This window comes from Talpa occidentalis, unplaced genomic scaffold (assembly GCF_014898055.3).
Source record: "Talpa occidentalis isolate TD23 unplaced genomic scaffold, MPIMG_talOcc4v2.1 talOcc4.7, whole genome shotgun sequence".
In the NCBI taxonomy this organism is placed as follows: Eukaryota; Metazoa; Chordata; class Mammalia; order Eulipotyphla; family Talpidae; genus Talpa; species Talpa occidentalis.
Genome location: NW_023605083.1, coordinates 28,865,277 through 28,889,780, shown reverse-complemented (window position 1 = coordinate 28,889,780; position 24,504 = coordinate 28,865,277). Strand labels below are relative to the sequence as shown.

At 43.3% G+C, this 24,504-nt stretch overlaps 1 protein-coding gene across 11 annotated transcripts in view; it reads left to right on the top strand.

Annotated features, from left to right (window-relative positions):
• Nucleotides 1–24,504, top strand: part of TRPM3 (transient receptor potential cation channel subfamily M member 3) — a 512,968-nt gene that overhangs the window by 422,750 nt on the left and 65,714 nt on the right. For 8 of the 11 annotated variants that reach the window (XM_054689398.1, XM_054689397.1, XM_054689394.1 and 5 more), the window contains 8 exons: nt 2,354–2,389; nt 2,547–2,687; nt 5,305–5,334; nt 6,453–6,742; nt 7,381–7,609; nt 10,221–10,388; nt 15,193–15,333; nt 21,110–21,238. In XM_054689398.1, coding sequence (XP_054545373.1) covers nt 2,354–2,389; nt 2,547–2,687; nt 5,305–5,334; nt 6,453–6,742; nt 7,381–7,609; nt 10,221–10,388; nt 15,193–15,333; nt 21,110–21,238 — 1,164 coding nt within the window. The remainder of the gene's footprint in view (nt 1–2,353; nt 2,390–2,546; nt 2,688–5,304; nt 5,335–6,452; nt 6,743–7,380; nt 7,610–10,220; nt 10,389–15,192; nt 15,334–21,109; nt 21,239–24,504) is intronic. The other 3 variants (XM_054689399.1, XM_054689395.1, XM_054689392.1) reach the window with 1 other exon arrangement.

Sequence of the window (24,504 nt, the reverse complement as noted above, 5' to 3'; positions counted from 1 at the left end):
CCATGGGCTTCTACCCCTTTTACTGGGAAGAAAACTGAGAGCTTGAGGGCAAGTGGCTGATTCCTAAAGGACTGACAGAAGGACAGAGAAAATAACACAGACAGGGTAGGTGTCCTCATAGGAGTCACATGCAAGTGAGGTGAGGGCCCTGGCATGTCCAGACCTTGGGGCATATCTGCTCTTAAAAAAACGGCCTCACCTAAATGTGGGGTGGAGTCCAAGAACGCAGAAGCTGCAGCCTTGCTAACCTGTCCCAAAGTCATGGAGAAAAGTGGGTGCATGGGTAAGTTTTAAACTGAGCTTAATTTTACAGGAAGGGCAAAACATGAAAAGTTATGAACTTAAAACTTCCCCTGAGTTTCCTTTTCCTGTTTTGCCATCCTTGGCATAAAGTCAGACAACTGGTCTTTCTTAATAGTCTGAGAGTACAGTTTAACTAAGTGATTCAGTTAGATCGATGAAATAATCTTGACTCAAACATTTGGAAATTGCGAGGTAGGGAGGAGAGGAGAGAGCATTTGTGTAACGGACCAATTCAGATAATGAAATGGATCTCAGATTGGGGTCTGATGGCCCAATGTCAAGTGTGGGAGAGGGTTCTGTACCTCAAAGTGCTTCCACCTTATATGGGGTGCCCTTCAAACAGTCTCATTTTGCTGGGCTGGCTGGAAGTAGATCTCCAGGCATGCCATGTGCTCCAAGTCAGGGGAGGTAGAACCTGGTAGATGGGGCTGGAAGTCTGGTGACAGACAGAGCCTTGGGCTAGTGTGTCACTGCTGTGTCTCCCCTCCCATCCCTGTTGGTAGTATAGACACAGCAACACACACATCTCAGGTCAGATTTCCAGCTGGGGTTGTCATGGCCAGGGTGACTCATGGACTAGCTAGTTGGCCCTGTTACTGAGAATGCAGTACAAAAAAATCAACGGAGTCCTGGCCCCAACCATCTCAATTAATTTCACTGTTCCACTCATTCACATTTTAGAGGGGAAAAAAGATACTCTGGACACCTACCAAACACCAGGCTCTATAAAATTACTGGGAATGCAAAGATAAATAAAAAATTAAAAATATAAAGTTCTAAGTTTGATGATAGGATGCGGTAACCCCAAAGCCCCTCAAAGGGAGGCTGTGGATCATAGGAAAGCTGAGTAAAGAGAACTGAAAATCCATTTTCAGTTGAGCAAAACAACTTGAGCTGATTTCCTAAAGACAATGATTATCTTTATACCTCTCCCAAACTCCGCAGGGTAATTAATCCCACTTGAACCTTATTTAGTAGACATGCAGTTCAACAAACTTGGGTGTGTATAAGAAACATCCAGAGAGCTAATAAAGTGCACAGAAGTTCATACACTGGAGCAAGACAGGGTTCATACCTTTGAGTCACCCCCAGTTCCCAGGGGACGCTGACACCACTTGGCCTCCAGTCGCTTCTGTGGAGCAGCAGATGCATCACAGAGCCTCCTGGAGGGTCCTCCATTAGGGCAAAGCCTTCATGCTTCTCCAAAACCTCGCTAAGGGCACGGAGTGATGCGCTGCCTACGCTGCACCTGCACCATTCATGGCCTAGGGATGCCCGGCTGTAGGGAACCCAACAGGTAGAGGTGACCCTCCAGCTCTTTGGACTTTCCCCCATGCTCAGAACTAATCTTTCCTCTACTCGACAAAGCAAGGATTTTCCTTACACCCTACAGAGCTCCTTTTGAAACAGACACCAGCAAAGACTAGACAATAACAAGTGTTCTGGTTTTGCATCCGTATGTGGCAGCACTTCGAAGCTAGAGCTTAACTTTTCGTCTTTAAGGGCGCTATTCTCTTTGAAAGAAAATGTTAAAAAACAATCTTAATTCTGGGAAAATAAATATTCCATTGACAAAACGTATTCCTGATTCCTCTCCCTTTGCTCTGAAACACAAGGACCTTCCTAAGCAACTTCATCCTGACATCAGACTCTCCTTCCTGGACGCTGCTCTCCTTTATATGGAAAGTACCAGTTTTAAAAAAGTAGTTAATAGAGGTTTTGTATCAAAGGAGATCTGAGCTCTAAGCATATCCCACCCGGTAATGACAATGATCTTCTGGAAGGAGTCTTCAATTAGTTGTGTGAAGAAGTAAAGGACCAGCAAGAGGGAGGACCAGGCGCCGGGCAGAGGCGCAGCGGGCGGGCCCCGGGCACTTAGCGCTATGCTAGTGGCGGTGAATGACAGCATTTGCCATGTCTAGCCTTGTGTTTCTTTCTGCTACACTGGTGTTTTTTTCTCCCCAGCTGAAGACTTGAATAAATATTTTGATTTTCTGTTATTGCCGACGATTACTGCACCTTCTTATTTAACTTATGTCTTCTTTCCAAGCGAGAATATCCAGGTTTCGGTTGGATCTATTTTAAGGTGAATTAATTAACCAGCATAATAATACATTCATGTTTCTTTTTTAATTATTCTTTTTACTCTAAAATACTTACAGAACACATGGAATAGAAGCCCTAGTAAACCATCTTGTCTTTGGATTTTTTGTTTGTTTGTTTGTTTCCTTCTTCTCTGCTAGGGCAACCTGCCCCCCGACTACAGGATCAGCCTGATAGACATCGGCCTGGTGATCGAGTACCTGATGGGCGGCGCCTACCGCTGCAACTACACGCGCAAGCGCTTCAGGACCCTCTACCATAATCTCTTTGGCCCCAAGAGGGTGAGGCTCGCAGCAAATCTCGGTTTCCGGGAGGGCTGGGGTGCCATAGGTTTGGGGCATACCTTTGTTGTTGCCAAGATGGAGATGAGATGAGAAGGCAGCTGTCCCTCTCTTTTTCCCTCCATCATCAAGTCACCTTAAAAAAAAAAAAAAAAAAGGCACAAATTGGGTTATGCACATCTTTCTTTTCCTCATTAAGTGGAATTCAATCAAAAGCTGATGCTGAAAGTGATTCTGAAAGATCACAGAATAGTTATGATATTCAAATTGATCTATTTCAAGGCTTTTGTTCTTGGCATCTATTTATACCTTTCAAAATTATTGAGGACCCCCCCAAACCCTTTATCTATGTGAATTTTATCTATCAGTATTTATCATGTAAGAAATTAAAATTAAGACTTAAAATATGTATTCATTGTAAATAACCCTAAGAAGCTCATTATTTTTAACATAAATATGCTTGTAAAACTATATTCTAAAATATTAATGATAAGAGTAGCATTGTTCTACTTTCTTTAATAGACTTCTATATTCACTATATCTCCTTCTGCACTCAGTTTGTTGTTTTAGTTGAAATAAAAGCAGAACACACAAACATGTGGCAAATAAATCAAAAAGGAAAGAATATTTTCATAATCTTTGCAGATAATTATATTCATTTTTGATTCTGCATCAAAAGGCAAGAAGTGGCAATATGTTGAGATTTCTTAGGGATTAGTTGCAATGTGAAATGTGAAACCACTTCAATGAAAACTTTTCTTACTCTGTTAAGATCTATTCATATATCTTGTATTTTGTATGAATCTTGTAACATCATAGATTGGTTATTGTAAAATACTGATTCCTTGATTTTCTGAATGTTGGTGCATTTCATTATATAATATTTCAAAGCTCATATTCATTAATATCACCACCAGTTTCATCAGAAAAGCCTGTAAGTGCTGAAAAACTCTCAAGGTCGAGGGTGAAAGGATACACATATTCCAAAATTCTAAATTTGCTAATTTTTGCTTGGAAAGTTTGAATTTTGCCATTGGCAATAAATAGTATCATTTTCCATGAGAAACCAATCTGTTTCATTCATTTCTGAAAATGTCTGCCAAATGTCCAAGTCTCAATAATCATAGTTTGTCTGCCAGTCATTCCTTCATGTGGTTAGTCCATCATACAAAGTGGCCATAATTCAGCCGAAACAATCACTAAGTGTTTTCTCCCAGACAACCCATCACAGATAAGCATGTATCAGGTACTTCCCATATCAGCCCTCAGAGCACTATGAAGACAATATTTACTATCAAGAGCCGAGATTTAGTAAAGCTAATCACTTTTTAGGTCTCTGGCTTGTTTTTTGAACTTCAAATTCCTAACAGTGGAATCTAAGGGCAACTGGTGAAGTTAGGAACAAATGCCTTGTTCTTACTATGATACCCAACAGCTTGATTTACTGTTGCTTCCACAGCATCAGTGTAAACATTAACACACTGTCACAGCCAAATCACATCTTAGCATCATTATGAAAATAGCTTTGACTTTACAGGCCTTATTGTAAGGATCTCAAAGAGGATCCTCTGCAAAGGTTAAACAGTTTACCACATTTTGGAAAACTGCTGTCTTTGGTGTTGGTGGGCATGACTTCTATTTTAAACAAAGCTTGTTTTCTGATTATGAAAGTATTTTGTGATTCCAGAAGACAACTTTGAAAACACCAGAAAGTATGGGAAAAAATCATGCAAATTTCAAATGGGTGGTCATTTAGAAGCTGAAAGAGAAAATAAGGAAAAGAGATAGGGTTTAAGCTCTTTCTCCTTGAATGGTCAAATAAAATTTGGAGGAAATGTAAATGCTGTGATTTACTGCTTACTTCAGTAACTTTCAAGGTGGCACCCAACCATTCTGTAATACTTAAAACACAGAATTGGTATTCCTGACTCCTGAGATATAATTTTGCATCTCCTCTGGTTAAATATAGATCAGGTTCTGGTATTTGCTGAGTGGTCTCACTTCATCTTGGTCTGTGGCTATTTTGCACATTCCCGGCATGATCTGATGCTATCGTGTGGCTTTGCATGCCACTGAGCACCCTCTGCCACCGTCAGCACCTGTCCTTCTGTCCCCACACACCCCTGCTCACAGAGAGATGGCCCACATCAGGAGTCTAAATACATGTCTCTGAATAATATTCCAAGTCTCCGGATAATTGAGGTCTTTCATAGATATGAAAAACATCTCATGGATTGACTATGTTTCATTCACTATTGCTTTCACAGCATCAGCGTAAACATTAACACAGTGCCACAGCCAAATCTCATCTCAGCACATGCTTCAACCAAATAGGATAGTTCTAAGAAAATGGAAGAAACCTAGGCTGTGCTCTTAAACAATCTCATTATGCCTCTCCAGCTTCCTAATTTTATGTGAGTCACCAAAATCACTAAGTCCCTAATTCTCTTAGAATTTCTATAAAGTGGTCCCCCTGTGATGTTGTATTTAGTGAAATGAGCAAAATCTATGTGTTATAAAAGAGTGCTCCCATTACATGGTTAAGTTATAGAAAGATTCTTTTCTTAACCCTATAAAAAAAAAGATCTAATTTTGTGCATAACATTTTTTTTAACAGCCCAAAGCTTTGAAACTGCTGGGAATGGAGGTAAGTGTTTGTTCAAATTATTAGTGTCAATTATTTATTCTCTTTATTATATAATTTAAAGTGTGTGTGTATGTGTGTGTATACACATAACTCATTTCAGTGTGAGGACAAGTACACGATTCTAAAACAAGGGGGTGAAAATTTTCCCAGTATCAAGGGAGAGGCCAGGCCATTCACACAGGAGCTTTGAAAATTCTACCATGAGGTTATGTTAGCATTGCAAACAAGAAAATAAATCCTATTTGCAATACTAACTTGAAAACCAAGGAAGCATATAAATTCCAGTAAGTGAAATCTATTCATGGATGTTTACAAAAGGCAAAAAATCCAAGGGACTAAAAACATTTCACAAATGCCTCTAATGAAGGTATGCAGAAACTCGAGACAGATGATCTGGTTTCCCACCCTTTGTTTATGTGGTTATTGTCATACATCCAAATAAAAATCTAGGATGCCTTTGTCCTTTCAGTGGAAAGGCTAGTGCTGTTCATGAAGTACAAATAGCCCTACCTATAGAGGGAAAAAATGGACAAAACTGAAAAGAAAAAGAAATCAGCCTATTAAAAAGTAGGTTTTTTTTTTTAATATTCTATAAGGTTAAGTTTGTTGGAAGGGAAGGGGAAAAGACACTTGCATAGACACAAGCAGGCAGAAAGCTGCAAAAAGTACTTTGGAAAGTTAGAATATAACCCTGCTATGTCCCCATAGGATTGTACCTGTGCATTTATTACAACTTGTTTTATTTAATTTGCAATTTTTTTATTTTATATATTTTTTACATCATTCTTCATTTGTGTACAATGTATGCTTTCTCATCTCGGCTGTAGTCCCTGTGAAATTCCCACCACCAATTCACCCATGTGCCATCACCACAGTCCCTGTGCACTTCCCTCCCCTGTTTTGATCCTACTTGTTTTAAAGTCAGGTGTTACGAGCTTGTGAGTTCTTTTAGGCAGCAGCTGGCCTGGTTCATTTCTGTATCTACCCCAGAGCTGGGCCAGTGGTAGATAGAGAATAACTATTATTTGAACTGAATTGAATTGAATTTGATTGGATTCCATTCCATTCAATTGATTCATTTCTAACTCCACTTCTGTGTTTTTCCCCTAAAATTACAGGATGATGTTCCCTTGAGGCGAGGAAGAAAGACAACCAAGAAGCGTGAAGAGGAGGTAGACATTGACTTAGACGACCCTGAGATCAACCATTTCCCTTTCCCTTTCCACGAGCTGATGGTGTGGGCTGTCCTGATGAAGCGGCAGAAGATGGCCCTGTTCTTCTGGCAGCACGGGGAGGAGGCCATGGCCAAGGCCCTGGTGGCCTGTAAGCTCTGCAAAGCCATGGCTCACGAGGCCTCTGAGAACGACATGGTTGACGACATCTCCCAGGAGCTGAACCACAACTCCAGGTTGGCCTGCCCAGAAAATGGGGTGGGGTGGCAGGGAATTGGGGTTGGGGGGAAAGAAGGGAAGGTGGGCCCAGATAGAAAGAGTCTAAGCTGCCCAAAATGCTAAAGGGAGTCAGTATCACCTGGATGCTGTACACAGAGGGTGGACCCAAATAATTAATGTTTATGATGCACAGTGTTTGATACAGAGACACATTGCTGGTACTTAGATTCATGTCATCCTTTCAACTGTCCCAAGAGGTAGGTCCTCATTTTATGCATATTTATAGCTAAAGAACACGAGACTCAGAATTGAAGTTACTTGTCTAAGATCAGTCTCTTGTGGTCAGCAAGACTCATGTCTGTCACTTTTAAGAAGACAAACTCCCCTCTAATTGTTGATTTATTGGTCAGTGTACCCCATTCATACACTTTGAATTGGGGTCCTTGAGTACTTGGATCATGCTTTCACTTACTCCCCAGCTCTGAACTTGGTATCTGGCACACAGTTGATGCAATGAATGAACAATCCAGACCCCGTAAGAAACAACTGGACCACAAGGCAACTAGCTTTTGTGGCTTGGGCAGTGGGTCCCCACTTTCATCATCTAAGACTCCAAGATAGCCAAAAAGATGACCCCTCACATTCTCTCTTTCAGGGACTTTGGTCAACTGGCTGTGGAGCTCCTCGACCAGTCATATAAACAGGACGAGCAGCTGGCCATGAAACTACTGACGTATGAACTGAAGAACTGGAGCAATGCCACATGCTTGCAGCTGGCTGTGGCTGCCAAGCACCGTGACTTCATTGCCCACACGTGCAGCCAGATGTTGCTCACAGACATGTGGATGGGCCGCCTACGGATGCGCAAGAACTCAGGCCTCAAGGTCAGCGCGCCCAGCAGGCCCTGTGGGCTATAAAGGCTGGAGGGCTGGTTGGAATGTTCCAAGCCAAAGCTGCAGTGGGGTTAGGCATTCTCTTATCTCAGAAGGTAGTTCTAAACCCCAACTGTGCATCAGAATCTTCTGTATATCAGGATTTTTTTCATATAGAAGCTAAGGTCTCCCCCAATTCAGCAAAACCAGAACCACTAGCAATGGTATGTAAACATGAATACTTGTCAGAAGCTCCAAAGGTGATGGTCACACAGGTAGCATTTGTTGTGCCCCAGGAGCCACTAACTTAGGCAGCCTTTCACCTCTGTGCCAGCCTGAATGTCCTGTCCCTTCTGTGTACCCTGCCATGAAGAGACATTGGCTCTTATCAGCTATACTGGGGAAAATGTTTTGATTGGAATAAAAATGAGATACAATATATGTAAAGACATTGTTAAAAATCCTGATCTACTCTTAAGTCAAGCACGACAAGTTGCAGACTAGTATGCATAATGTAAGCCCATTTTTTTTGAGTGAGTGCATGTGTAGTTATATAAATATATATAAATATAATTAACGAAAAATAAAAAGCCAGGAAGGACACATGGTAAATCATTTGCACTGGTTACCTGTGTGTTGATGATGTAACTTGCATTTTTTTTAATAATAAATTTTATTTTTATATTCCCCATACAATTTCAACCCCCCCATTTTGACCCCAATCCCTCCCCTCCCGCCACCCACCCCCCCAAAAGTGTCTCTGGTTCATAGATTTTTGTTGATTTTGATTTTCACTTTCTTATAGTTATTCATTTTCCTGGTCCCTTATTTAAGTTTTCTAGATTCCTGCTATGAGTGAGACCATCCGGTATTTTTCTTTTTCTTTCTGGCTTATTTCGCTGAGCATGATCCCTTCCAGCGCCATCCATGTTGCTGCAAATTGCATGTGTTTATCTTTTTTGAATGCTGAGTAATATTCCATGGTATATATGTACCACATCTTCTTGATCCAGTCATCTATTTTTGGGCATTTGTGCTGTTTCCAAAGCTTAGCTATTGTAAACAGTGCTGCTATAAACATAGGGGTGCAGGTGCTCTTTGGAATTGATGTTTCTGTGTCCTTTGGGTAAATACTTAGGAGTGGAATTGCTGGATCATATGGAAGCTCTATGTTTACTTGCATTTTTGTGGGGTCTTTTTCAATGCTATTTAATGAAAACACTAAATTGAAAGAAGTAACAGAAAGACAGAAAAAAATGGGATAGGGAAGATTGGAAGAATGATTTCAAATACTTGTTTAGAGTACATGGCTGTCACAGCTGAAGCAAGGCTCAAATTTACGAAGCACTACCTGATCTGGGTAAATGTGAGGTCAACCCAAAGCAGAAGGGCCACAAGACCAATGCAATCGCTGAGGCCCCCTGACTAAACCAGCACCCCCTCCCCATGACCCTTCCCAGGGGCTTTTGGCCCCTAGTCACAGTAAGGCCTAAAGAAATGGGTTGTGGGCATTCCATAGCCGCTCTGCTAGTGACCACCCAGCCCTCCTCTCAGCTCCCAGGACAGGGTGTCACATCCCCTGAAGGATGCCAGGATGCCACCTGAGCCTCCGGGCCTGCCAGGCATGCTGGGGTCAGAGTCACCTCTCTCCTCTTCTCTTAGCTGCTCTCAGACCCTGTGGGGTTCAAGCATTGGCCACGCCCACCTCTTATTTGGGGATCATTTTGACATTATTTTTATTTTGGGAGCTCTCTTAGTTCCTCACTTTGTTCAGTTTCTTCAAAAATTGCATATTCAGAAGCCTCATACAACAGAACCATTGTAGGATTAAAGGAGGAAGTGGAAAATTTAGGGGGCACAAGTCAGGTATCATTGTCATCATTCAGAAAAGCACTCATTTCCTGGCCAAGGGAGAAAGAAACTGGCTTCTGGTGAGAAAGAGCAGTGCATTTATACCATCATCACCTGGAAACTTAAGCAAATTGTCTGTACAGGAGAGAAATATCGAGCTGGACCCTTGGGGGTATTTGTGCAGGGGCATTATCACAGTGAGAATACAGAGCATGAGCTGAGTGTGTGTGTGTGTGTGTGTGTAAATGCAGGGGAGGGTGTCAAATGAACAGCATGCTTTCCCATAGGACTTTCTCAAGGTCAATTTAAGACAGTGTTTTTTAGAGATAACCCGATGACACATGATCAACTCCATTTGACACATTAGCAAATAAATGCCAGTGGACATACATATAAATTGATTTCACAGTTAAGTGCTCTCTAATGATTAAACGGGAATCTAAATGCTTTCCCACTTTTGCCATGGGTAGAATCTCTCCTTTGCCTCAATTCCCCAGGCAACATGGGTTTTAATTGGGTAAGATACTTTTTCCTCCAAAATCAGACTGAGCTACTGTGCGTTAGCATCCCCAGATGGGCAGAAGTGACCTTCTAAGCATGAACGTGTCTAGTTAGTCAGCTCAGCAGGTCCTCACAGAGCCACACAGCACCCCTGGTGCACATACATGTGCACCCTCACACTCACCACACCCCAGCCCTCTGATTCTAAGCAACCACCCTGATCTTAATCCTTTAAATGTGATTATTATTATTATCATTATTATTACTTTAGGTAATTCTGGGAATTCTACTTCCTCCTTCAATTCTCAGCTTGGAGTTCAAGAACAAAGATGACATGCCCTACATGTCTCAGGCCCAGGAAATCCATCTTCAAGAGAAGGAGCCAGAAGAACCAGAGAAGCCCTCAAAGGAAAAAGATGAAGAGGACATGGAACTGACAGTAAGAGAAAAAAAAAAAAAAAAAACCTGAACAAGGAACGCAGCTATTGTCCACAGATTAGAATCCCTAATCCACTTGTCCTGTTGATACAACTTGAGATCCTCCAAATCTTGAGTCAACCTCCCAGCCAGTGCTTTCATTTAAGTTTTGAGATCATGGTACTATAAAAGTGTCTGCTGTGTGCACAAGTACCAATACCATAGGGACTAATTTCACGTGGAATCCTTCAGCCAGCATCAATGATTCAGGCCAACCCAATGAAATTCAAAAGCAAGGCACCCTAAATTTTCCAAACAGGTAATGCTTCTGAAACAACCAGGCAGGCTCAGCATGCAAAGAAGGAAAGGGAATCCATGATTTGGGAGCAGCCAGCTTTTCTGGAACGGCTCTGCTGATCAAAAGCTAAGTCTTTATCTGTCTTTGGGGTCAGGCTCACAAATGCAGGACTAATTGAATTTTGAGGTTTGTATGGAAGGCTTTTATTAGCCCTTCCTGGTATAATTATAGAGCATGGATGCTTTGTTCTGCAGGGGAGTGGGGCAGCTGGGCATGGGACCGCTTCCCACAACCCCCGCCTGAGCAGCGTGACTGCCGCTGGACTGTATCCAAAGCCTAAAAATATCACAGACTGTTAAAGGGACAAACAAGGCTTCAGAGCTTTGGAGACATCAAGCTCCCTTGATATTCCCCACCCTCTACATCACTCTCACCAATGACTGTGGTGGCCAGAAGAAGCTGTAAGGGGAGAAAATAAAACTTGGTTTTGCTCGGGTGACAAAATGCCTGTGCAGAGCTGTCCTCGTGGCCTTACCCTGCGGAGTATGCTTCCCCCAGAGAGACAATGTTCCCTGCAGGAGGTCCTGCCTAAAGGTCTGTTTTCAGGCACAACCTCAGCCCCAAGTGCAGCAGGCATATGCACTGGGTGACTCTCTAGTTGAACAGTAACTCACAGGATTTAACTCAGAAGTCAACCTTTGTTTTGGGTTCCAGGATTCTTTAAAAATTGGTGCACACCCCTGCCTGTCTGCTAGGATTAGATGGAATCTTCCCAAAAGATCTTACATTAGTTTTGGTCTCTGAAGCCCATCGAGGCTAGGAAATAGTATTTTGATCATTCCCAAAAACACGGCAATAGTAATCTGAATCTTTGTTGAAAACTTCAGCAGAGTAGTAAACACTAGACACTCTGGAGCCAGACTCCTACCCCATCACCTACTCACTGTGGGACCTTGGGCAGAGGATTGTGGGAATAACAACTTTGGCAAGCTCAGAGTATACATATACAGACTGGGGCCTGGCCCACAGCAATTCTTGATAAATGTTTGATAGCATTGTTATAACAGTGCTAAAAGTTTGACATGCACTTACTCATGGACTCCCCAATCCCACAAGGTAGGTACGCTTTATTACCCCATTTTACAGATGAGGAAGCTGAGGCTCAGAGCAATCGAATTACCCAAAATTACCTAGCTTATTTGTTGCAAAGTTGGGATTAGAACCAAGGCTTACAGACTGTATTGGTCATACTTTTCATTGCTAAGCTAGAAGTGCAAAATCTTTCTTCCTACCTGGACTTAAATGTAGACACTCAGTTGGATTGGTCCACCAGGTAGAAGAAAGAATCCCAAAGTGAATCGCAGCTCCTCTGTCACATCTGAATGGTCTTGTCGTTGCATACATCCTAGGAAGGCACCAGAAATGAAGTCAGCATTCTTTCTGGTTGGGCATCAAGGAAGAAAACAAAAGAGGTGACTCTTTTCTGCTCAGTCTAGAGCTCTGAACCCCAGATCCCATAAGAAGCCACAATAAAAGGCACTTCTCTCAATTGGGAACAGAGTCTGTTTCCCAGGAAAAGACCCCCTAGAGCATCACTGCCTGAACTTCTTCCCCACAGGTAGAAACAGCAGAAGAAAAGGAGGGGAGAGACTTGTGGGCTGGCAAAGTCAGGGGTGGACAGCAGTTGTCTTTAAGGTAGACCTTCCTTTGGCCATAAAGTTCTTGTCTCTCCTGGTGCCCTGGTCCTGGTGCTCCCTCCCTGGTCCAGGGCTGAGGAGTACAGCTTATTGACACCTTGCTCCTTTCATAGGACTGAAAATTGAGTTTTTGTGTTAAACCAACATATCTTCTCTTGGAATGGGAAGTTTTCCCTTGATCCTTCCAAAATATCAGCCTCGGTTTGCTTCATTTTAGTAGTCTTTAGTAGCTTAGTTACTGCAAAGGATCTTTCTCAGACTTGGCATCCGCAGCCAGCCATCAAAGAGTCTCAAATTCATATTGTGTGCTTTTATCTGTTTTGACTCGCTTGCATTCAACTTTAAAGAATGTACAAAGGAGATGTTTGAGTACTGGAAAACGGAATCAACAAAATCAGCAAGTTGAGCTGCTGAGGCTTGACTTAATGAAATGTCAAAAAATGCTTTACTTAAACCATAAAAGACAAGGCTTCTAAAAATGCATGCACTTTGGAATGCCTCTGAATAATAAAGGCAAAGCAGGTTATTGTGTTTCTGTTTTACCTGAATTGCCAGGTAAGTGTCTTGTACTTTGACTAATAAGGTGCCAACCTGGGCACAGACCCAGGGTATCATTTTAGGTCTCTTGGGAAGCCACTGTTCTTAGAAGTCACCCCACCATGCCACTCTCCAAAATGCCAAAAACCTTCTAAATTACCCTTAACTCACCTCCTTGTGTCCCCAAATGACATTGTATTATTGGGCATATAAATAAGGAGAACAGAAATAGAATTATTATGTTACATAAATGATAAATTACACAGTGGCAAATATCACATAACCCCAGAGTTCTTCAAGGTCAGTGATCAATAGTAATAGAATTCGTCACTGTCTAGCATGTGTTATATTCATCACAAGATTGACTCAGCTCACTGATCAAAACAAAGCTTTGATAGGCTGTAGTAGGAATGTTACCAATTCTGGCCAGAGGATCCATAAAGGAATGGCAATTACCCTCTCCAGAAATCCTATGGGTTACAGGTAAATCATTGGTGATTGTTCAATATTTAGGTAAAGTGGGTATTCAAGGCATTGATAAAAATAGCCGAAACTAGTATCTGAATGTTTGGGCAGGGTAGTTTGCAGCCAGAGTTATCTGTTTCCAACTTCAAAATAAATTTACCTTATTACTATGATTATGTCTCTCAACTTCAAACTCCTTTTCAGTACTTTTACTCATCCCAGTGCCTAGTCAGTCTCTGAGCAGTGATAAGGCTTCACCCCTTTCTCATACTTGACAAAATTCTCACTATCAAACATTCTAGAACTAATCTTATCTTAGGACAATAATAAAGAATTAAAGCCAAGAAATTATGCTGTAATATATTCCTAATAGCACATCTTTGCCCTGGTGAGAGATCCCACTAGATCTTAATCAAGAATATCTGAGAAATGGGCCTCCCCGGTGGCACAGCGGTTGAGCGCTGGGTTGCGAGGCTGCGCGCGGCCTCTGCGGCGCCGGTTCAATCCCCGGCTGCTCCCCGGCCACCGGAGGAGGGTCCCACATGGCGTGCAGACCTCTCCTGCCGCCCGCTGCTCCCCTCAGCAGTGTACTTCGGTCCTTCTGCCTGCTCTGCTCCCCGCTCTGGCTCTGGTGAATTCTCTCACCATCCCGCGCTTCTGACTGTACCCAGTGCATGTATAAACAAAACAAACAAACAAACCAGCAAACAAATAAATAAAGCATGCCTCTATTAAAAAAAAAATAAAAAAAAAAAAGAATATCTGAGAAAGTCTCAGTTCACTTTAAAAACTAGCTAATATTTATTGAGCACTTATTAAGCGCCAGGTGCCAATTGATCTGTAGACCACTGTATCGTAGGGGTTTTATTACCCCCATTTCACAGTTTAAAAAGCCAACTCCCACAGAGTTTAAAAGACTCACCTCAGGTGCCACTATTCCAAGTGTCTGTGTTATTGCTCAATCCCCATTCCAAGTGACCCACAGTCCAGAACTCTTCACCATGAGGATCTTCACTATCTTTGGGGCATCCTCTCCTTTGCCACACAGGCAGGCGTGTGTCTGAATTTTTTCAAATTCTACCTGTTTTTTCAGCATTCAATGATTATTGTTGCTGCTACTGGAATAATTGCATTCTTAAAGCAATCACCAACAGTCTGGAGATCAGGGCCTCTCCAAGTCAGGCCTGAATCCCCAAGTCCCCCCTGGGGAAGTCTCCCATATAGAGGGAGGGAATATACCCAGGGGTCCCCATGCAGCAAACACCAGCAGTAATTCAGGGTTTAATATCCAGAAACCAGATATGTCTAAGGCTAGGGGAGGTGTTCTTAATCTAGCTAAGCTCCAGGCATGTCCAATCACTTAACCTCCCCAACACTCATAACCTTTAAAAAAATTAGGTATTACTGGCTCATTTATCTTTGACTTAAAGGTCATTAGCATGAGTGGGGACAGAATTTGAACTCAGAACTGCCTGTCGCACAATATAGATGAGGAAAGAAGGATAGGAGGAAAAACAGATTCCTGGTTTTCCCAAGCTACAACATTCTTCCTCTCAGAACTCCAGGTACTGCCCATTATCCCGAGGGCCAGGCCAACAGAAGGGAGAATGGTCAAGAATATCCCTAAGGCCTTGCATGCCAGGCAAAAACTCTTCTCTTCTAAGTATAATGCAAATGCTCACTTAGGAAAGACTCAACCTCTAAATATCAGGGGCCTTGGGCAAAACTCTGAGATTCTGCGGTCAGGCTTTCTTCATCTGTAAAGTAGCACCGTGAAGGACAGGCTTTGGAGCACCCTTCGTGATGATGTCAATTGTCTTCTGCTGTAGGCAATGTTGGGGCGCAACAGTGGGGAATCCTCCAGGAAGAAGGACGAAGAGGAAGTTCAGAGTAGGCACCGGTTAATCCCCCTGGGCCGAAAAATCTATGAATTCTACAACGCTCCCATCGTGAAGTTCTGGTTCTACACGGTAAGCATCTTTCCTTTTCTCCTTCCTCATGGGCGACTGGCCCAAAGAGCCCAGGTCTGTTTGTCATGCACCCGTGTGCTTTCCTCTGTGAGTGACACCAGGAGTGCCACACGGGCAGGAATGAGAGCTCCGTGACCTTGCTTTTTCCCGGAGCTTTGCAAGATTCGTGGAGTGTGTGAGGCAGCAGCTGCCACAGCTGCATTTTTCCTCCTCACGGAAAATAAAGGAAATGGTAAAAGTGAGAACCCACAGAAATAGAGGTGAGATGAGTATGAGTCTAGTCTAGCAGGAAAATAGATGTCCCTTTACAAAACACTTCTATGTTCTGGAAGGATGAATGTTAGATCAGAGGTGCTCGTTTTAGACGCCAGTCCTGAGTTTGGGGGCACATTTGGCAGGTAAGGGCTGAGCGGTGTTAGAAAGCGACACCACTGAAGATGGCTAGCATCACTTTGTCACTATTCCCAGTCTGCTAGTGTCATCAAACACCTTTTCTTGTTCTAACACAATTAAATAACTTACAAAACCCAAGCAGCAAAAAACGACTCCAGGCGACTACAATCACAGCAAACATTCAGTAAGCACATTTGCAAACATTGTCAGCCCACAAGATGATAGGCTGTCCCTGAAATAGCCTCCTGATACAGTAGGAAGGACCCAACTGTTGGCTTTCTACTTTTCAATGCTATTTTAAGGTGCCCTCTGGTCCAGGTCATCCCCGCCTCTCCGCAGCCACGTGGAGCTGGGCCACATGACTAACAGGGTGTCTGAATTTGCAGCGTTGCCCACACACAAAACACACTTGAATCAGCAATGGGATAACCCCAGTCTGAGATCCAGATGACTCAAATGACCAGATGAGGCACTTTTTATTGTCTCGCATGCTAGCGCTCAGTGCTGACTTTCTTTCAACGCCTTTCTGGCCTCAGCACTACTGGCTTTGGCCCAGAGTAACTCTGTGGAGGGAAGATGTCGGGGCATGGCAGCCGGCTTAGCGGCAGCCCTGGCCTCTGTCCTCTAGCTGCCAGTGGCACTCCCCACCCTCAAGTGACAACCAAAATGTCTCCAGACATTTCCAAATGTCCCCTTGTGAATAAACTGCCACCAATGGAAGGCCATTGCTTTAAAACATGGTCTGAAAGAGGCTGGGAAATTATCAAAATACAAATGTTAGATTTTTTTCTTTTTAGTAACATAAAAGTTCAAACTATTAACATAAAAAAATTCTCCCACAGGAAAAATAAGGTGTGTAAAAATCATTTCTATTTATATACTTTATACAGATATATATTATTTTTGCCTCAATAAAACTAATTAGTGATGACAAGCATGGGTTTTGGACTCAAATGCCCTAGTAGAAACCCTGTCTGTGTCCTAGTATTATTATGCCACCATGCACAAGTTACTTTAACATGCTGACCCCAGTTTCCTTCAGAGCGGATAAGAATAGTACCTACTTTGTAGGGTTTAATAGAGATTAAGTATGGTAAACTATGTAAAGCACTTAGAACAGTGCCCAGAACACATAAGCACAGACCAGCTGTGGCCAATATTATTCTAGACTCATCACATGCGCAGCAATACCCAGTGTTTCATTCATCCATCCACTCAGCAATAATGACCTTAATGAGCGCCAACTCTGAGGCACTCTCGGTGTTCTATACATACTCTCTCTAACCTCACAACAGTTGCATCTAGATAATATTTCTGCATTTAGTTTCTGCATTTGCTAATTAGTTTTCTTGAGGCAAAAATAATATATATCCATATAAAGTATACAAATAGAAATTATTTTTACACACCTTATTTTTCTTGTGGGAGAATTTTTTTATGTTAATAGTTTGAACTTTTATGTTACTAAAAAAAAAAAATCTAACATTGTATTTTGATAATTTCCCAGCCTCTTTCAGACCATGTTTTAAAGCAACGGCTTTCCATTGGTGGCAGTTTACTCACAAAGGGACATTTGGCAATGTCTGGAGACATTTTGGTTGTCACTTGAGGGTGGGGAGTGCCACTGGCAGCTAGAGGACAGAGGCCAGGGCTGCCGCTAAGCCGGCTGCCATGCCCCGACTGCCACACCCAATTCTCTCCTTTCTCTACTACTAGACTGCCCCGATTGTCTCCACCAGAACAGGGTTTGGCAAATGACAGCCCACAGGGCCCATCTGCCCCAGTGCCTATTATTGTAGCCTATGAGCAAAGAATGGTTCTGATATTATTTAAATATTTAAATAAAATCAAAAGGGGAATCCTTTGTGGCACATAAATGTTATATGAAATTCACATGTCAGTGCCTGTAAAGTTTTAATGGAGCACAGCCAGAGTCACTGGTTTCCCTATAACCTGGTGCTTTTGTGCTATAATCACAAAGCTGGGCAGTTGCAGTAAAGACCATCTGGCCTCCAAGACCTTAAGGATTTACTATTGGACCATTTAGAGAAAAAAGTTTGTTGTTCATTAAAACATGGTTAAAGAATACCAAGAATGACCTAAAAAGAATTATTTATCTCTTAAGAGCAGACTACTCACTTCCCTTTGCAAGGTACGTTTCTCTTTTTTTCTTATCTGTGCTCAGTATTCATTTTATTTCCTCAGTTCCTCTAATGTCCATTTATTCAGCTGAGGCAATTTGTTAGGCAAGGATGTTTTTAAATCATAATTGCCCTCATTGGTGGAGCTCAGCCACATATGTTTTTAAAAAACATGGCTACCTGAGTTCTAGCCCCAGGATGCTGCCATCACTGGCCTGGGGCATAGGGCTATCTCAAATCTCCCAGGCTGCAAGGAGCAGCGAGGTTGAGAACCACTGCCTCAGATAGAGAGGCCTGTTTTTGTCCCATTATTTCCCAAACTTCCATGATGATGTGGATTTTTGTTTGCAAATTTGTTTTTGTTTGCAAATGCAAATTTCTGCCCCCCACAAACCCACTAAATGAAATCTCCAGGGAGGTGTCTGAGAGGCACTGTGTTTACCCCGGTGAGGCTTATGGTCAGGGAAGCCTGGACACAATGCTTTGCTGGTATCATTTGTGGATGCCAAGCTGTGAAGCCGCCATTTGGGGGCGTGAGGCCCATGTACCCAGCTCCATTCAACGTGGCTGCCAGCATCACCCTCACAAACCCATCAGAGTGGAGGCCCCAACCCTGTTCTGCTGTGTTGACATAATGTGCCTTTTCAGCAATCCACAGTTATGTGTTATCCACAGTTATCCACAGAGCCCAGGCCTCCAGGAAGTGAATGGAGATGAGGTATGCTGATCTTCAAAATCCTCAGAGATACCTAACAACAAAATTCAGCTTTACGTTGAAGGTCACACTTGCTTTAGGTTGATCTCTGTAAGTGTATTTCCCACTCTGACTTTCAAAGGTTCTGAAAGGCAGGACACACCTCGTCACCACATACCTCGCTTCCATATCTTAGCAAGTTTCCCCAAGGAGTAGCTTGGGTCCCCTTCTGTTCCATGAAGAAGGTGGGCAGACATCCAACTGGCTCCCAGATCCGCTGTGTGATGAGAGCCCATTTCAAGTGCCCAGCTGGAGATCATGCCAACGTGAGGCACGGAGCCCACTCAGTGGCGACAGACTACTTCCTCTGCTGATACCCACCCCCTCTGCTCTCCAGGGGCTCGTGAAGCCCCACCAGCAATCCACAGGGAACTGCTACAGGCTTTGGTGCTTGCATTTCATAGTGCAGGGACCAGGCATCTTGGTTGATGGAAATTTTATAAAAAGAATATGTAAGCAAATAAAATACAAATTTCCATAGGATCCCCACTGATTGAAGTAAGAATCAAAAGGTCATCCTTCTGTTCACAGCTTGTTAAAGCTTACAGAATATCTACGTGTGTGGATATGTGCACATTCATGCACTCACACACAAGCACATCATGTTAAGGTAACCCAAGTCCCCCCATGGTAGCCAGCTCCCAGACAGGCTGCTCCCCAGACAGCAGTCATTCTCCGCTGCACCATTTAAACATAGTTAGTCTTAGTTTTGGAAATCCGAATTTTGAGAGTAGCCCCTAAATATTATATTGCAGCTTGATTATGGAAAGAAAAGGTCACTTTAGAGTCAACTGCGATTTACAGAAGAAGTAGGAGCTAAAAATAATGATAGTGAAAGAAGTATAAACAGTAATGAGAACAATTTTTAAAAGAAACAGGGAGAATAGGTAGGAATACTTAAGAGGGGATCAAAAGGATGCAAGACCTAGGGTAAGAGGAGAAAAGAGGAATAGATGTTTCTTAAAAAAGAAGGTAAATAATAAAATTAGGCACCATATGGTAGATTCATTAGACAGCCACTCTGTATCAGGGGAGACACACACACACACACACAAATCTCTCAGGTGGAGAACGAGCCCCTGCCAGGTCTCCAGCATCTACCTACTCTCATGCGTCCACACTTGATACCAGGGAGCCCCTAAGTATGTTCACCCTTGAAGAGACTGGCTCTGTAAATGCCTCAATAATAATATCTTTGATTCATATTAAGTATCTACTTATTCATTTACTAACAAGAAAAAGAGAGGGGGTGACTGTAAGTAGAGAAAATAGCATTTTTTTTCTAGTGCTATAGGGCTGCTGGGTCCCCTGCGCACTCCCAGCCAGACTGCAGCTTGCTCCACGGTGTAAGCTGCCCCCAGGGCTCCGAAGTCATTGTACCTCCAAAGCCCTCAAGGCTTTAATCCTTTCACCCACACTGTGTCCTTCTCTGCTCTGAGCCTCTGCAAAGTGCAGAATATTGGAATAAACTCACTTTTGGTTCCTACTTACTGCTTCTGAGGCCCCTAAAGCCCGCAAGTACCTTATTCAACCTGAATCATTGCCCAGAGAGGATTTAGCTCTTATGCCATTTTCTTCAGGGTAAATCTTTTTTTCCAGAGGTTTCTCAGTCCCTTATGCAAGAAGCTCACCAGCCCTCCTGGACCCCACTCATCTGATATAACTGGGTCCTCTAATGACAGTCACCCAACCTGAAACTTGAGGAATTATCCTGGGACACTCAGTCAGTCATATTGGGGTTCAAACGATGGTGCTAGATCCTCATGAGGATTAAACCTCACTCCAAGTCACATCAACTGCAGACACTCATTCCTTTCTATAAATGGCTTTGTCTTCTCTTGTTTCAAAGAAGCAGAAATCAGAAAGGAATAGCCTAAGTTAGGGGTGGAAGGTGGTGCAATGGAAAATAGGTAAAATGGGTCCAAGGTACTGCCCAGTTAAACACATTAAGGTAGGAGAAAAAAGAAGACATTAACTCAGAAGAGAATGAAAGTGGAGCTTCCAGAATAAAGTCTGGACTATTTTTATGTTGGTTTGAACAATTTACAGTTATAGCATGTGTCTCCTTTCTCTTGGCTATTGAAGCAGCCTGGCATTCACCAGGCAAAGATCCTACTGCTGTCCTAGTTCAAGAACCTGAGGCTCCTGCATGAACAAGAGCAGGCTCTTAAAGGAGAGGTTCCCTTTTTTAGCCAGAAGACACGAGAAACTAGGTACTTGCAAAACAAAATGATGCATCGTGACACAGGCCCAAGCAAAGTACTGTATCCTAGAAATACATTTAAGCATCAAAAGAAGATTGCATATTAAATTATTTCAAAGATTGCTGTCTTTTTCTTTTTTATTCATTTGATCGTTTAGAGCTTTTAAGTTCACTAGAATTCCGAGTCCTTGCGCTGACCTTGTGCTGTGCTGTGGGTACAGTGGCCTTGCCCAAGGGCAGGGCTCCAGCCTTGCAACCAGAGCTCTGTATTGTGTTTCCTGACAGCTGGCATACATTGGATACCTGATGCTCTTCAACTACATCGTGTTGGTGAAGATGGAGCGCTGGCCTTCCACCCAGGAATGGATCGTCATTTCCTACATTTTCACCCTGGGAATTGAAAAGATGAGAGAGGTAACCAGAAAGGAAAAGAGAGGTTTCTGTAAAGGAAAATATAGGAGAAAGACAGTGGCTGGTTACATATACAAATGGAGGGAGGTGGGGATGCTTGGGATCCCAGAAACTTCATGTTTCCTCTAATGCTGCCAGAGACACAATGCACTTGACATTGAGGCTGCTTCTTTCCTTCTTTGACCAAGCTAGGCAGGCTTCCTGGGTGTCGTTAGAGGGCTGGCATTCCCGAGTGCTTTAGGATTTAGTCTGTTTTCTGCAAACATAGTTCCTACCCCAAGAAAGCCCTCAATCCTCTTTGTACTATTTATACATCTCTTTACTTGTCCCTATAAACATGACTTTTTACATGTATCCAATTTTTCAAGAATTCAATTTTTCCTCCTCTTAACTCCCATAACAAGCCCTTTCTCGGGGTGTCTTTGGACACTGCCCAGCAATACTCCAGATGCATTTCAGCCACACTAGGAGGGACTATACTTTGAATCATTTATTTATTCTCTGGTCTATTCCCTCTCAATATTTACACACACTTCTGGGCGCCAGCCTCTCCTTTAGCCCCAAGTATCACCGAGATGAAATAAATCTATTTCTCTTCTCGTCCTTCAACTCGAGGAATGGGGTCCCTCTCATCTCCTCCCGCCCCCATTACCTAAAAGGAACCATCATAACGCCACCCCCAGCTGACTTATTTCAAGGCAAAACTAACCTCAGGGGCCCTCAGATTCAGTCACTAAATGCATGTGAGGAAACAACAGTCCACCAGGGGGCTCTGCAGCCCCGCCCAGCACAAGCCGCGAGTCCCATCCCAGCCAGAAGCCCTGGAGAGGGCAGGTCTGTGAAGTCTGACAATCCCTCCACATTTCCCCTGGAACTGGAGGCAGCAGAACAGGCCTTTTCTGTAAGAATTGCTGCCTTTCAAGTCCATGGCACCCTCGAGAGCTCTGGAACAATCCTATTCCCTGAACTGTTCCCTGTGAGTAGAAAATATATTGGGCTGCACAGAGAAAAGGATTCATACCAATCCATAAATTCACGCTGGCTTTCATTACTAAGACAAGTTAAAAGGCCCTTAACGTTTGGGTTTCAGCTCTAGAATGTTCTCCTCCAGAGACAAAGATGCATTATCTATTGGATGCAGCCCTGCTAGAATCTCTATATCCTTAGTATATGTATATATTATATATAATACATATTATATTCAGAGCCCTTATGTACTTTTATTTTTTTAAAGATTTATTTATTTATTTATTTATACAAGCACTGGGTACAGTCAGAAGCACGGAAGGGTGAGAGAATTCACCAGAGCCAGAGCAGGGAACAGAACAGGCTGACTGATGAAGTATACTGCTGAGGGGAGCAGCGGGAATGGCAGGAGAGGTCTGTCGCACCATGTGGGACCCTCACCGGTTGCCAGGGATCGAACCAGCGCTGCTGAGGCTGCGGGCAGCTTCTCAGCCCAGTATTCAACGGCTGCACCACCAGGGGAGGCCCCCTTATGTACTTTTAAACTGCTTTGGGGATGTTTAAATTCTAACCAGCATGCCCTCATACTGAGAGTTGGGGTGTGGCTACACTGGTCTCATTTTATAAGGGACTGGATTTTTTTTTAATGAATACCTTATCTTGCCTCATTTCAGCTAGTTGTCCACACATGGGTCTTCCCATTCATAACGCCTTCTACTTCCTCCCCACTATTGTGTATTTCCCATTTGTAAACTGAAAAGCAGCCATAAATTTGCTTTGGTCTTTGTGTAGCTCTCTGAGAACAGAGCCTGGTGCCACGAAAGGCCCTGTGACTGTGAAGTGCCAGCCCGCCCTCTTGTATTTAACGCCCAGATGCATATTCCTTCCCCATGATAAGCAGAAAAGGAAAGACTTGAGCAGGGAGATTGGACTCTCTCCAGGGACTAGACTGGAAGAAGACAGGGAGCAGTCTGTACTCCACGGACTGTTCTGGAAAAGACTGCCAAATAGGCAGGCTGCCAGGAACCTCAAGGCCTGGATATCCATTTCTCCTGAGGCGGCATATAATAGCAGAGAGGGCAGGGCTTTGGAGGCTGGGGTCAGCGGGGGTTCAACCCCAGAGCCCTTGCTTCTGTGGGAGCTGTGGGGAGGCCGGCACTGACCACTCAGTGTCTGACATTTTCTTCTTCGGCCCAGTGAGGGAGCACCTTTACCCCCACTCCATGTCCCATTAAAGAGATGTTCAACCAGCAGGGGGTGAGGACCCCACAGTCTATCTTCATGTTGTCTCAAAGGCAGACTCAGGCCCCCAAGACTTCAGATGCAAGATCTGGGAAATGTGGAAAAGCTTATGCACTTCCTTGCCACCCGAGGGACACACAGGAGGGCTTTGTGGTTTCAGATGTTGCCTCCCATTCCCAGCACCACATACTTCTGCATACAGTCACCAAAACCAGCCACTGTAATCCCTTAATAGCATGGAACTGCTTACAATTGTGCTTTGGTAGATGTTATCTCATTTGGTTTCTCCTCCCCTGAACTGTGAGGCAAATGGGCGGCTGTTGTAACATCCTCACTTCCCAGATTTGGGAGCTAAGATTCAGGGATTCAGCAAACTTTCTGCCTCCCACAGCTGGAAAGGACAACCAAGTCGTAAACCTAACTGATTCCTCCCAGGCTCACTTGCTCTTTCCACCCCAGCCATGGGATTCAGTCTGCAGGTCTCCTCAGCCCCAGGATCCTCAGAGCTGTCTGAGCTAGTGGAAGGCTCAGGTGGTAGTTGGCATTTTTTAGCGATAGGGTATTTTTTAATTAAGTCATGTACATTGTTTTTTGTGGTTTTTTTTTTTTTTTGGACATAGGCTTACGTAATAGACTACAGTATAGTGTAAACATCACTTTTATGTGCACTTGCAAACCAGAAAATTCCTGTGACTCACTTTATGGTGATATTTTATTGTGGTGGTCTGGAACCAAACCTGCAATATCTCTGAGGGGTGCCTACAGTGAAGATATTTTTATGAAGCTCAATATAAAAAGAGACATGATAGCCAAGAGGCTTGGGTGAAGTGGGGGTGAAAAGCTGAGGCCCCACCCTGCTCCCTTTCTCTTCTCCAGCTGCTAATAGAAAAAAAAAAATGTAGTACTTGCAAAGTGCACTGGGATGAGGTATGCCTCTATTTAAAAATGAAACCTCTGCATTAACCAGCTTTAGGGAAGTCTGGGCAAAGGGCTAGGCATTCCCTGTGCCACCCCCAGCCACATTCAGACATATTTTTGCCATTCAGACCTGGGCGGTGAGG